We start from the raw sequence: 14163 nt of genomic DNA, 5'->3' as shown, positions 1-14163 counted from the left end.
TTCCCCAAGTTTCAGCTCGCCACTTGGCTTTGGGGAAGGTGGTGCTCCAGTCAGTGACTCCGGAGTGGCCTCTTGAGTAAAGGACAAGAGGAGTGGTTCTCATGGACCCGTATTTGTGCCCCACAGAACTCCCCCAACGATCTCCAGATGCTTTCTGATGCGCCTGCCCACCTTCTGTTCTGCCTCCTGCCCCCGGTGCCCCCCACCCAGAATGCCCTTCCCGAAGTGCTTGCTGTCATCCAGGTATGCTGGCATTCATTTGAAGAACCACTTAGGAATCAAGGATTAATGGCTCAGTAACTGTGGCCTGGGAGGGGGAGTGTTGATTCCTGGTGCGGAGCCAAGTAGCTGGGTCATCCGGGGCAGACAGTTAGGATGTGTGGAAGGGAACCACTGCCGACAGAAACCCAGAGCCCCACTGATGGGTGAATAGATGAAAGTCGGAACTGGCTGCTCGTATTTTGATTTACGGCTCCTCCTAAAACAGGATTTGTTTGTTTTGCTCTTATTACAAAAGCAACATGTGTACTTCTAAAATTAGAAAATACAGATGGAAACATGGGATCATAGTGTTTGGTAGTCTGGGTTTTTTTTTTTTTTGCAGTGTGTCAAATATTCATAATCTCTGTAGTTTTTATTTTTTTCATAATTTCTGTAGTTTTTAAAGGTTTTAAAGGCTGCATTATTTATGCACGTACCATACCGTGTATAACCATTCTCCTTTTAGACACTAGAGTCGTGAATTTGCACTATTTCATATAGAGCTGCATGAGCGTCCCGTGTCTTAATTGATGTTTGCACATGTGCACATTGTGTGGAGACCCTCTTCTAGTGTAGTTTCTGTGCTTTGGGCCAGAGTTTTTCTGTGTTCTACCTTGTTATGACAGTGTCCGGATGCTCCTGGGGCAGAGTAATGACTGTTCCACTGAAAATGGAAGTCAGTTACAGGGTGAAGCCGGAACTGGAGTGGAAACAGCTGGCCTCGTCAGGGAACTAGCAGAATGCTGATGATCTGTGAGTGGGCTCTGTACCTGGGCTGGCCTTTCTGTCTACACTGTCCTGCTTCCCCCATAGGTGTGCCTGGAGGGGGAGATTTCTCGCCAGTCCATCTTGAACAGCCTGTCTCGAGGCAAGAAGGCTTCGGGGGACCTGATTCCATGGACCGTGTCTGAACAGGTGCTGCACTTTCCCTGGTATGGCTGAGTGAGTGAAGTTGGCGGTGTTGGAGGACTTTTTTGTTGCTCACGTACTGCCCTGTGTCTCCCACACAGTTCCAAGACCCAGACTTCGGTGGCCTTTCAGGTGGAAGGGTTGTTCGCATTGCTGTTCACCCGGATTATCAAGGGGTAATGTGTCCTCATGCTTCTCAAAACTCGATGCTTTATTAGCTGGGTTTGGAGCAGCTTGTGAGGGCAGGTGGATTTGGTGGTATGAATGGAAGGCTGGTCAAGGAATAAGCAGTTCCAGGAACTCCTCTGCCATGAACAGTTTTCCTGGGGCTGGGGGTGGCGAGTGGGCAGGATGATTGTATATGCTTGCTTTTCTTTTGTGAGAACAGAGCTCTTGTGAACCTGACCTACTTTTCACCGTTACCTCCTCTTAGAAATCCCCACTGCCGGGGTGCCTGGGTGGCTCAGTCGGTTAAGAGTCTGACTTCGGCTCAGGTCATGATCTCATGGTTTGTGGGTTCGAGCCCCATGTTGGGCTCTGTGCTGACAGCTTAGAGCCTGGAGCCTGCTTCATATTCTGTGTCTCCCTCTCTCTGTCCCTCCCCGGCTCACACTCTGTCTCTCACTCTCTCAAAAAATAAACAATAAAAAAAAAAAATTAAAAAAAAAAAGAAATCCCCACTGGGGAGTCCGTTGTGGAGATATCAGTTTGGGGCTTGCTAGTCTGTGGATCAGAAAGCCCAGCCAGCCATCCTCAGGCTCAGGCTAGATGGTGTGAGAGTGAGGGTCATAGCATGCTCACTCTTAAGGGTCTCTCTTCGGACCTCTTTGAGGGATTTCATTAATTCTCTTTGCCAAGTGTACTGTGACTCAGAGTGAAGGCTTTCTGGAAGGAGTTCAGGGACGTAGAGGTGATTTAGACAGATTGAGAACATTCTCTTCCTTGTCTGTCTCCCTCCATGTTTGCTCACAGATGGGCTACGGCAGCCGAGCTCTGCAGCTGCTGCAGATGTACTTTGAGGGCAGATTCCCTTGTCTCGAGGAAAAGGTCCTTGAGACGTCACAAGAAATTCGTACCGTCAGCAGCGAGGTAAGCATCTTTTGGCCGAACTCCTTGTTCCTGGAGGATAGTTCTCAGGAGCATCTAGAACTGTCCAGTGGTCTGGGCTGTCTGAGCACCAGCAGATTTCCTCCTGTTTTGGAGAAGCTCTTGCTTCTCCAGCTGCCACTGGTGTTGAGAACCTCAGATCAGCATTATCAGCATCACCTGGAAACCTGTTTTAAAAATGCCGGTTTTTAAGCCCTGCCCCCAGTCATGCTGACTCAGAGGGTCAGGAGTGGGGCCCAGCGGTTTGGGTCTCAGCTCCTAGGTAATGCCGCTGTGTGCTCCAGCTTACAGCCGCCCAGCACTGAGCCAGGTCTAAGGGAAGTTGTGTCTTTCTTGGTAAGGTGATAAACGCCAGGAACTGTGATGGCTTTTCACACACGTTCACTTGATTTTCACAGTAGCCCATTCAGGAGGTGGGGAAGGGCCTTATATTTAAGGTCCGGCTCAGCGGTTTGTTACTTCCCAAGTCCCAGACCCATCTGATGACAGAACTGGATCTTCGGAACCCCACCTCTGTCTCTCTTTAAATCACGTGGCTATTTTCCTGAATTCTGGGTTTGGAGCGGTGTGGTTTCATGCATGTCCAGGTGTTTGGTATACTTGGAAATGATCACTGGACTGAGTGGTGTGCCTCTATTTTAAAATCCAGGGAACAGAGAAATCTGTCCCAGTTTTTACTGTGTTTAGGTCAGAGCCTGGTATGGTAGGGGTGCTTGGGAATGTTACTAAGCTTCCTCTCCCTTTACTGGGTGGACTGTGTTCTCTTCCTGACGTCCTGTAGGCTGTCAGCTTGTTGGAAGAGGTCATCACTCCCCGGAAGGACTTGCCTCCCTTACTCCTCAAACTGAATGAGAGGCCTGCTGAGCGCTTGGATTACCTGGGTGTGTCCTATGGCTTGACCCCCAGGCTCCTCAAGTAAGGGTCTGCCTGCTCTTTCTTTTTCACATCACCCCGTGGCCTTGGTGTCCTGAAAATGAGCGTTCTGTGGACTGTGTTTGCCCTTCCAGCTGGTGTGTTTGTCGGTTCCGTTGACCACTCCCCCACCCCCACCCCTGCCCAGCCCTTCCCGTCTTCATCTGCCGGCCAGTCTCAGAAGGTGCGCACAGTGACCTGCTCTTTTTGTGTCTTGGCAGGTTCTGGAAGCGAGCTGGGTTTGTTCCTGTGTATCTGAGACAGACCCCGGTGAGTGAGATGGAGGAGGGGTGTGGGTTTGCAGTTACAGTTGGTGACAGGTCTGTCCTTATATGGAGCCCAGGTGCCTCTTGCTATGCTCTGAGCACGTGTGCCCTGCCTCCAAGAGGTTTATTCTGATGGACACCAAAACAGCCATCGCCACTTCAAGGCCATGCGATCACACACTTCGCTCCCCCGCTGTGTGGTGCACACTTGGTGTGTACCTGGCTTTGTGCTTGATTGTAAAATGGCAGAAGTGCGTGTGGACTCGTTCGTCAAATTCTGGAATCCTGCAGCCTGGGGGCCTCCTAGAATTTGTGAAAAGTGTAGCAGTGTCTTTAGGAGAGGCTTGCAGATGCGCAGCCTCAGGTATGTGAAGGAGGGATGTGATTACGTGGATGACCAAGCCATGGAGGATTATTATGGAAGGGAGAGAGTTACTGGGAGTTCATTAAAAAAAAGAATCTAGCACCTGCAATGAGTAAGGTAAGCCACAAAACTTGTTTTCTAATGGGTAGAATTAGGCAACAAGAAAGTGAAGAAATGAGAAGTTTTTTAGGTTACGCTATGTGCCGTGAAGAAAAAATTGGAAGTGTAGCGTACTGAGGGGTCAGGCTTCTGAGGGGTGGCCTTTCCAACTGGACCCTGAGCATAATGCACTAGCCACATGGACGGTCCTAGAGAAAAAGGTGTTTCTTTTTTTGTTTGTTTTGTTTTGTTTTTAAATTTAGAGAGCCTGCAAGTGAGTGGGGGAGGGGCAGAGAGAGCAGGGAGAGAATCCCAAGCAGGCTCCTTGCTGTCAGCGCAGAGCCGGATGCGGGACTTGATCTTACAAACTGTGAGATTATGACCTGAGCTGAAATCAAGACCCGGATGCTTAATTGACTGAGCCGCCCAGGCACCCTGAAAAATCTGTTTCTAAGCAACAAGTGCAGGGCCTGAGGTGGAAGTGAATCGGTGATTTGAAAGCGACAAAAGAAGGTTGGTGTGGGTCATTGGCTGGGGACTCTGTTTTCTTCCCTCCAGTTGGAGGAAGGTGTTCAGGAGCTGTGGCTGCTGTGTAGACAGTGGATGGTGGTGGCCCAAGAGTGGAGGCAAGGATGTGGGTGGATGAGAGATGGGGTATGGGCTGAGGAGGAAGCAGTGAAGATGGAGAGAAGTGGCCGAGGCCGGGCATGTTTGGGGGTGACACCGACTAGAACTGAAGGATTGGATTGCAAGATGAGCGAACCGAAAGAATCGAGGATAATTCTTAGGTTTTTGGCTTGAGAGTCAGTAAGAACTGGGAGATAGAGGTGTTATTTGCCGAGAAGAGCCGCTGGGGGAGGGACAGGTCTGGAGGTGACAGCGGGAATGCCCTGGCACAGTGGGAGATGCTTGTCAGATGCCCGATGGGGACAGAGACAAGCGGTGGCCTGCAGGAGTCTGGCACTCCAGGTAGAGGTTGGGGCTGGAGATGGACACTTGGGAGCGTATTCTCAAGAGAATATACTCCCCGGGGTCAAGGACTTTGTTTTCTTCACAGCCGTAACCCCGGCACTTAATATCATCTACTACGTGTGGTATTGTGTTCAGTAAATATTTTTCAGTGAATGAGTACATTTTAAAAGTTATCGAAAGCTGGGACTGAAAGTCGACTGAGGGTGCGTCCTGGACTGTCCAGCCTTTGGAGGAATGAGTCAGGAGACGACAGAGTGGCCTTGAGGTGGAGGAGAAAGTTGGGGAGCATGTCAGAAGCCAGGATTAACCAGTGTTTTAAGAAAGGGACTCGGTGGCTTTCAGAGAGCAAGTAAGCTGAGGACAAATAAATGGTCAATGGACAATGGTGATTAGAAGGAAGGCAGCTCCTGGAGAGCTCAGGGCTCATCCTAACTGGAGAGAATGGAAAGTGAGGAAATAGATGATTCATATGGGAAGTAAAAGGGGCAGAGAAACAAGGTAGCTGCAAGGAGACTGGCATTCAGGGGAGTTTATCTGGTGGGAGATTCTAGAACATGGTTGTTTGCCGCAGGGTATGATTCTGTAGAGATCACACAAATCGTAGTATAGGTGACAGGGGCTGATTGCAGACCTCGAGGCAGGGGGAGTAGGACCCTGGGTGCAGGGGGTGAGGTGGCCACCTCATCCTTCACAGCAACAGGGAAGGCAGAAAGTTTGGGCACAGAAGGTGTGGGTCAGTTGGTTGGGTTGGTGCTGGGAGGATGAAGTTCTGTTTTCCCAGATGGGAGGCTGAGAGAAGGGGCATTGGAGGTTTGATTGTTTTGGAGTGCACAAAGCCCCCAGTTTCCACGGGCGGTGCCCATTTGAGAGTTTAAAGTGGGCCTGGTGAAGACCACTGGGTGTTCGGCTGCTTCTGTGTGGGCAGAGCAGCTCCCAGGTGGGCTGGGTCCTTGTCAGTGAGTGGGGCTGAGGCTGGGCTTAAATTTGCTGGTCGGCTGTGAGGTTTGTGCAGACCATTGAGTTCAGCATAGACCACGGTTTATCCCTGTGCTCTTGTGCTGTGTGCCACTCATTTGTGACATGGTGTGGGTATTTTGCTATGTGAGTGCTCTTTGGTCAAAATCCAGTAGATGTTTCTATTGTGTGGGGTTTGTGGTTGTTATGTAATAAAAACGTAAAGACCTATGTTCACTATTTTAGCACCTAGAGAAACTTGCATTTGCAAGCTGGTTGCCAGTATGGGAACTCTAGGTTTGGGGCAGGGAGTTTTGTTGTAAGTTACCCAAAACCTGTTGATTGGATCATGTGGAGTTTAAGCTGTAATGACTCAGAGTTCAGAATCTGACCTGATGGCGTGCGAGTGGCTCACTTCCATGGGTCTGGAGCAGACCTTGAACCGCTCTGCTCCACTCCTGCGGCATCTGCTAGGAAGTCACAGAACTGAGGGGCCTCTGAAAGCTGTTATGCGGGAAATGAGGCTGTGTGGACGTGCAGGCAGTGCGTGGGGGGCTCTCCTAGCTGAGAGGAAGGAGATGCCTCTGGAAGCGCTGTGTCTTCCTGCCCTTCAACAATGACAGCTTCTTCAGAAAAGGGAGTTCTTGGTACCAAGTAGGCATTTGTGTTTCCAGAATGACCTGACTGGAGAACACTCGTGCATCATGCTGAAGACACTGACTGATGAGGATGAGGCTGACCAGGGAGCCTGGCTCCCGGCCTTTTGGAAAGGTAAATTAGAGTAGAAGGGAGACAGGTGACAGACAGGTGGCCCCCAGACCTCTGACTCTGTGCGGTTGTCCTCCACAGACTTCCGAAGGCGGTTCCTAGCCCTGCTGTCCTACCAGTTCGGCACCTTCTCGCCTCCCCTGGCTCTGAACATCATTCAGAACAGGAACATCGGGAAGCCAGCACAGCCAGGTGAGCCGCGCGGACTGGCGCAGAGGGCTGGTAGTGGCTTGGTTTTGTGGAGGCAGGAGGTGGGCGTGGTGGTCCAGGAAGGCTGGCTTAAGAATTGAGGGATGGGCCCCCAGCGTGCATCTCCCACTGACCCCCCCCTTCCTGCCTTTGCCCCAGCTGGCCCCGCTCTGCCTTAGGGGCACCTGCGCCCACAATACTTTCCATCTTTGTAACAAGACTTTGGGTGTTAAATAAGTTCATATAGCTAGTTAATTGTGGAACTTGATTTAAATTCTGTGAGCTAGAGTAACCAGCTTAATTCTCAGGCTCAGTGTCCTCATTCATGAAATTTGTAATAATATGTGCTCCTCCTCCTGTGGCTGACACATGGGAAGTGCTTTGACATGTAAATTCCATTGGAATATTTAAAATATTAAAAAGTAATGGATCATTAGTATTAATAGCTGTAGGTTTTTTCTGCTGCTGGGTATGTGTGTGTACCTTTTCTTTTTTCTTTTTTTTTTGCCAATTATATTTTAATGGAAAAATCTGTTTTCCTCAAACTGGGCAGAGCATACACACTTTCTGTGAAGCTGGGTCCTGAGGAGAAGTGGCAAAGTGGGGAAGGAGTGTTGTGCTCCTCTATCCCTGGGACGCTGGAGCCTTTCCTTGGTCTGATGGGCTGGCGTGGAACTCTGAGCAAGGGTGACATGCCAACCGTCCCCCCTCCCTGCGTGGCCTGAGGCCGCCTGCCCTTGGCAAGAGAAAGGTCAGGGCTGGCCCACAGGAGGCCCTGTGGAAGAGCAGCTGTTAGGGCGCCACCAGGGGACCGCTGTGTGTTACTTGGGAACCCCATCAAGCCTTGCAAGGACGTCCGGCTGCTCTAACGTGTCTGGCTCTGTTGCTTGGACAGCACTGTGCCGGGCCGAACTGGAAGCCCTCTTCCTCCCCTATGACCTGAAGAGGCTGGAGATGTACTCACGGAACATGGTGGACTATCATCTCATCATGGACCTGATCCCAGCCGTCTCCCGGATGTATTTCCTAAACCAGCTGGGGGACCTGTCCCTGTCTGCGGCCCAGTCAGTAGGTTATCTGCTCCTTGTGTGCCCATTCAGTTGGATGCTCTGATGTAATTTTGTGCATTTAATTCCTTACGGTTCTGATCGGTGGGTAGTGTTCTCCCCGTTTTACAGGTGGGGGGGACACTTGGGCTCTGAAGTTGACTCACATGCCTGGCCATACAGTCAGAGGAAGAGCTGCGGTTTGAACCCACATTCTTCCCACCCCACCACATTGCCTTGATTCTAACTCTACCTTAGCAGAGGTTCAAGGGCACTGTGTAATTTAAAATGCAGCTGTGAAGCAGCTGTTTGTCAGGATAATCAGTTTGGGGATTTCAGGAGGAGGAAGCATTTCTTGGTGGTTTCAGTAACAGGGTGAAAGAGAAGATGCCAGAACAGACCATACCAGTCGATATTTTGTGGCAGATAGCTTTGGTCAAAAGAAAGTGACTGGTTCTCCGTGCCCTTTTAATGGGTAAGGGCCTGTCCTAGTGGCCACTCCAGCAAATTTTCCATCCTCCAGGCTCTTCTCTTAGGCATTGGCCTCCAGCACAAGTCTGTGGATCAGCTGGAAAAGGAGATTGAGCTGCCCTCAGGCCAGTTGATGGGACTTTTCAACCGGATCATCCGCAAAGTGGTGAAGGTAATGTCATCTGAAGGCAGGGTTTTGATCTGTTTCCGATAATTCAACAAACTCACTCCCTGCCCTAAAACAAATAGATGTTAACGTTTGGCCGTATTTGTTGCAGATCTTCTCACTCACTCACTCACTCACTCTTGCTCTCACACGAAGAAATAGGGGCCTTCAGCTCTATATGGAATGTTCCCGTGCTTTCTCCCAGGGGCGGCACCACTGTTAGGAATTTGCTATCTTCCAGTCTGTGTTTTTCTACTCTTACCATGAAGGGGTGCACTCTTGCCCATGTGAAGTGTGTGCTAAGTGACTCGGTAGTGAGTGACAGGGTCCCAGCTGCCGCTCCGCTTCATCTCTCGGCCGTTGTCTTGCAGCTATTTAATGAAGTGCAGGAGAGGGCCATTGAGGAGCAGATGGCGGCAGTGAAGGATGTGGTTATGGAGCCCACGATGAAGACCCTCAGTGATGACCTGGTAGGACCCGCTTAAAGCGTGGGAATGTCGGAGGCGCACCCGTCGCCCTGGGGGGAGAGTCCTCCACCCTGATGCAGCGGAGTCCCCCTGGCCTGCGTGTGCTCGTGCTCTCGCTCCCCGACGTGCGATGCCCCCTGAGTGCGTGCGTGCAGGCGGTCCAGCACTGCTACTGACAGCTTGTTTGTCCTTTCAGGCTTTTGCAAACACACATTTGATATTCTTTTAGTAAGAGCTGCCTCTGATGGCGGGGAAGGGGGTGAACCGAGGAGAAGGAGCTGTCTGCTCTCATAGTGATACCGTGCCCTCTTTTTCTGTCATTTGTCCTCTGCTCGCCTCTGACCTGCTCTGTCTCTGGGGCTTTGACCGCAGGATGAAGCAGCAAAGGAATTCCAGGAGAAACACAAGAAAGAAGTGGGGAAGCTGAAGAACATGGACCTCTCTCAGTAAGGCCTCCGCACCACTCATGGGGATTGGAGGCTCCGCCTTGGCCTTGAGGACCCTGGGGACCTGTCTGCAGCTCCCTTCTGATCCACATCCGGGTGCCCTGGCAGCTGTCACATGGCACCATTTTAGAAGCCAAACAGCTAAAACCTCTCTAACTCACTCTGCATATTTTGAGGATTTTCCCTCAGGTCCCCAGGGAGGGGTGCTAATTGATGAACATCCATTTTCTTTTTTTTTTTTTTTATTTAAAAAAAAAATTTTTTTTTTAACATTTATTTTTGAGACAGAGAGAGACAGAGCATGAACGGGGGAGGGGCAGAGAGAGAGGGAGACACAGAATTGGAAGCAGGCTCCAGGCTCTGAGCCATCAGCCCAGAGCCTGACGCGGGGCTTGAACTCACGGACCGCGAGATCATGACCTGAGCCGAAGTCGGACGCTCAACCGACTGAGCCACCCAGGCGCCCCAATGAACATCCATTTTCAATGGCTGCTTTTCTCTGTTTGGCTTTTACATGTAAACTTGATTCAAGAAAGGATTCTACTGCCTACAAATAAACCAAAACCCCTTGTTCTGGAACCCTCTGTGAACTAGGACTCCTAGTCCCCCTGAGCTTCAGCTGTAATGGTGTCATCTGCTCTGTGGGTTGATGTAAATGAAGTTTCTAGAATTAGTGGCCTCTGAGCTTCGTTGACCTGTAGCCCCCTGACTGAGTCCTTTAGAAATGGTGGTTGTTGGACACATGAGATGGAGGACCCTGGAGGTCCCTGGGCAGGGTTTTGAGCTCTTCCTCAATTCACAAAACCCTGACTTGCTGGGGCTGCTGGCTTGAGAGAGGTGGGGCGAGGTGGGGCAGGGAGGCACGATTCCAGGGCCTGTGGGCACCATGCCTCTTGAGGTGGGAGTGAGCAAGATGCTTGTGGGGCCATAGGAGGCTCCCCCTGCTGGACAGTTAGTGAGAGTATGACTCCTGGCAGGCCCTGTGGCCCTCCTTGCTCCCATGAAGCCCCCTAGTGTGCAAGTGCCCCTTCCCTCTACCGTTCACGCTGGTGCGGCTGGCCGGGCCTTTGTGATGGGCCATGTCTGCTGAGAATGTTGTCACTGTCTTCTTTTGAGCAGGCTTTGAGATTTCCTTTTTTTTTTTTTTTTTTTTTAGATACATAATCCGTGGAGATGATGAAGAATGGAATGAAGTTTTGAACAAAGCTGGGGAGAATGCCTCCATTGTCAGCCTGAAGAGGTGAGGGCCCAACAGACTTCTGGCAGGAGAGGCTTTCTGGTCTCTCAGCTCCTCTAGTGACTTTCATTAGGAAATAGGAGGTCGAAGCAAAAGCTTTGAGGGACAAAATCACTACTCTTTCCTTGAGGGTAGCTCCTTTGGTATCGTATTTCCTACAGATGAGGCAGGGCCATGGGGCTCTTGTGGGCATCAGTGTGGTGTCCTGTGCACCCTCACAACGACGGTGGCTGCTTTATTACCAGCACTGCTCTAAAAATGAAGTGACCGAGGCTCCAGGGTATTAAGTAAATTCCCAAGAAGCATCCAGCCAGTAAGAGGCTGAGCCGGGGTCAGGACCAGGTGTGTCCACTGCTGAGGCTGGAGTTTTACCTGCTATATTCCCCTTGCTTGAAGCTGGTGATTCCCCAAGTCTTGGGTCTTAGAGTTCCTTTGCATCATAAAAATTGAGGGCCCCCAAGGGACTTTTGTTTATGAGGGTTATATCTATCAATATTTTCCATGTTAGAAGTAAACTGAGATGTTAAAAAATTCATCCAGAATTAACAATCATGGACTCATTATGGTTTTGTTGTTTAGAAAAATAGCCTTTGCCCACAAAAATCTTAAGAGTGGCGTTGTTTTACATTTACATTTTGCAAACGCTGTCTGGGTTAATAGACAGCAGCTGACTCCTCTGCTTCTGCGTTCATTCTGGTGCCATCGCACACCTCGTAGCTTTTGGAAGACTGGACAGCTGTGAGAGTGAAAGTGAGGGGCAGACAGTGTGTTTGTATTGTTGTGAAAACAGTTTCCCCCTTGGGGCCCACCTGAAAGAGTTGGGGATCCCAGGAGGCCCTGCTTGAAAACCTCCCCCTCCAGCTGCTTCTCTGCAGAGGGGGGCATTTGTAGATCATGGCTTCTCGGGCCTGAACCTATATTGGAGTTCCTGGGGAGGAGAATGAAGTTTCCCCTGCCCTCGGCCTCTGGAGATGAACTTCCACAGCTGGTTTGGAGTTAGTGGGGAGGTGAGTTCTTGGCATTGCCATAGGATAGGTTCCCTTGAGGGATAAATTTGGAAAGAAGTCTTGTGACTCTAGGAACTAGAGATCCCAGAAATCAGATACTGTCTCCTGCAGTCTCCATAAAGTTACTGTGGCATTTTGAAGGTTCCAGCAGTGCTGCCAACCTCAATCCCCGGATGCTCTCAGATGTGGCACGAGAGCTCACTATCATCGTGTCCTAGTTTCTGGTTTGGTCAGGATAGCAGATGACGCACAGGGCCTGTGATGGCTCTGGCCTTGAGCATGGTGGCTTTGACTGGAACAAAAGGCTGGGGCGTGTGCTTGGTGTGGACCCCACTGGTTCCACGTCCGTCGGAGCTTGGCTTTTTCTGCCGTTTGGCTGTGTCACTGCTGGTGAGGAGCCTCCTGCTTTCACTGGCCTCTGTGGCAAATCTGCTTGAAGTTCTCTGAGTCAGTTCTACTCTTGGAGATAAAAACACTGATACCTGTCATCGTATTCTTTGAGGCCTTGCTTTTCTTTTTTGAGAGGTCATTTCATTCAGGTGATGGTAGTGTTCTGTGGGTGGAACTGTTTGCTTTCTCGTCATAGGGAGGTGTTTGTTCCCAGGACAAAATGCCACTGGAGAGAATCTTTAACCTGTAAAAGGGAAGGAAGGCGGTAGTCCTTTGCCAAATGACTCCAGTACTAAGCTGTCAGCGAGGCCGCCCCTGGCCAGCTGAAACGTGTAACCTGAGTTCCTACTCCTTTCGGTTTCTCTCTCATTTAGGAAAAATAAAATACTACCACGCTGGAAAGTATTACAGGGTGTTCTTGGGAGAGTCCTGCTTTGTATTAGAGACTATCCACAGGGTCCGTGGGATAATATGTCTGCTTTTGAGTGGTGGGAGGGGAGAATGAACAGCAATCCAAAGGGAATTCAGATTTCAGGTGTTAAGAGAGATTTATTCCTCCAAGGAAGAGCCCGGTCAGGGCAGGAACTGGTCGGCATGTTCCCCCCAGCACAGTGTCTGGCGTGCAGGTAGGCTTGCAGAGAACATTTCTGTCTCATTAATGTTTCAGATGGTGAAAACCCGTTTTCAGACAAAGCAAAGCAAGCCTGAAGCAAAGCAGTCTCAAAGATGTTACAGATCTGTGCATATTTCATTTTCTCTTTCTATTTGTGGGTTTTTTGGTGTTTTTTTTGGTCTCTCTAGTGACAAGAAAAGGAAGCTGGAAGCCAAACAAGAACCCAAACAGAACAAAAAGTTGAAGAAAAACAGAGACATGAAGAATAAAAAAGATATGAAACTGAAGCGGAAGAAATAGGAAGGTGGGCATCCGTGGCTGACGCGTAAGGAGAGGAGTCTGACGTGCTGAGCTGTCTCTGGCTGGACCGGGTGGAGGCCTGGATGTTAAAAGCAACGAAGTCCCCATCAGACCCGGAAGCTGCCCAGGAGTTCAGTCCGTGGGCCAAGCTTGGCTTAAGGCGACGTCCCTTCTGTGCTGGTCTGCTTAGAACTGGACAGTTGGATAAACCTCTGGTGCTGCTGAGGGCCTGCCTCCCCTCCCCCTGTCCAGGTCTTTTTCCCCCCATAAGTTCACACTTTGCTCTGGGCCCAGCTGTTTTGGCCCCTTCCCACCTGTTGGAGCCACGCTGACTCTTGTCCCTTCTCAGACATTAAATGCACAACCTTCTGGTGATGCTCAGGAGGCCCCTGATGGAGCCCTGGGCCTCTCGTCGTGGCCTAGAGTAGCAGGAGCTCTGGTCCAACCACGTGGCCACGGCAGGTCACTGTTCTGTGCGCTGGGCTTTGCTCTGCCGTGAAGCATTCCTCTCCTGGCTCCGCAGGCCTGCTGCCCTGTGTCCTTGGAGAGCTTGAGCTCTTCATTTAGGAAAAGACTATGACATTGAGTCCCCAGATCTGTTATTTCATCTATTTGGGAAAAAATGTGCAAGACCATTTTGCTAGCAGGGGTAAGGGAGGGATAGAGAATCTATTTTTAATAAATAACAAGCTAGAAAGACCAACCGCCTGTGGGTGCTCATTGACCCCGTGTGGGTGGGAGTGGTGCCTTGCCTTGTTTCTCCTGGTGGGGCTTGGCTGCCCGGTAATCTCCGGAAGGAGTTGGTACCGAGGCCGAGGGCAAGCAGGGGCCAGGGCTTACCGATGACCCAAAAGCCTTTGGGAGAGTGGCCGGCACCCACGGTGCTCACTGTGGTCCCTCTGAGGGACATGCTGTGGTTCCGGGAAGCTAGCTAGCTGTGCGTTTCCTCCAAGCTTCTGTCAGGTCATCGGGTCCCTTCTGTTGGGTACAGGAATTGTGTGGTGACTTCACGCATACTTTGGTATGCTGTTTCACGGTATCTACTTTCTGGTTCTAAACCCAGTACTGTGTATTGAAACCTTGACCCTGAGGGCTTCTGCTGGTTTCTGTAGGATTGTTCCTTATCCCTGTTGCTGAGGGTGAGAAATGCTCAAGGTGGAAGTCGGCTCAGTCGTGCTCTTGTTCTGATCTGCTGTCTCCCTGTGCGCTGCGGCTCCCT

At 50.6% G+C, this 14163-nt stretch overlaps 1 protein-coding gene across 1 annotated transcript in view; it reads left to right on the top strand.

Moving 5' to 3' along the window:
- The window catches only part of NAT10 (N-acetyltransferase 10), a 38127-nt gene extending 24480 nt beyond the window's left edge, over positions 1-13647 (top strand). Inside the window, exons 16-29 of the mRNA XM_025928431.2 lie at positions 127-243; positions 1075-1176; positions 1272-1346; positions 2143-2259; positions 3059-3192; positions 3411-3459; positions 6519-6615; positions 6694-6804; positions 7697-7869; positions 8371-8490; positions 8856-8954; positions 9324-9397; positions 10554-10637; positions 12833-13647. Coding sequence (XP_025784216.2) covers positions 127-243; positions 1075-1176; positions 1272-1346; positions 2143-2259; positions 3059-3192; positions 3411-3459; positions 6519-6615; positions 6694-6804; positions 7697-7869; positions 8371-8490; positions 8856-8954; positions 9324-9397; positions 10554-10637; positions 12833-12944 — 1464 coding nt within the window. The 3' untranslated portion in view covers positions 12945-13647. The remainder of the gene's footprint in view (positions 1-126; positions 244-1074; positions 1177-1271; positions 1347-2142; positions 2260-3058; positions 3193-3410; positions 3460-6518; positions 6616-6693; positions 6805-7696; positions 7870-8370; positions 8491-8855; positions 8955-9323; positions 9398-10553; positions 10638-12832) is intronic.
- Positions 13648-14163: the final 516 nt, after the last annotated feature.

Source organism: Puma concolor, chromosome D1 (assembly GCF_028749965.1).
Source record: "Puma concolor isolate L17-30 chromosome D1, mPumCon1.1.hap2, whole genome shotgun sequence".
NCBI classification, from domain to species: domain Eukaryota; kingdom Metazoa; phylum Chordata; class Mammalia; order Carnivora; family Felidae; genus Puma; species Puma concolor.
The sequence above is the reverse complement of the archived record's forward strand: the minus strand, read 5'-3'. Positions and strand labels throughout refer to the sequence as shown.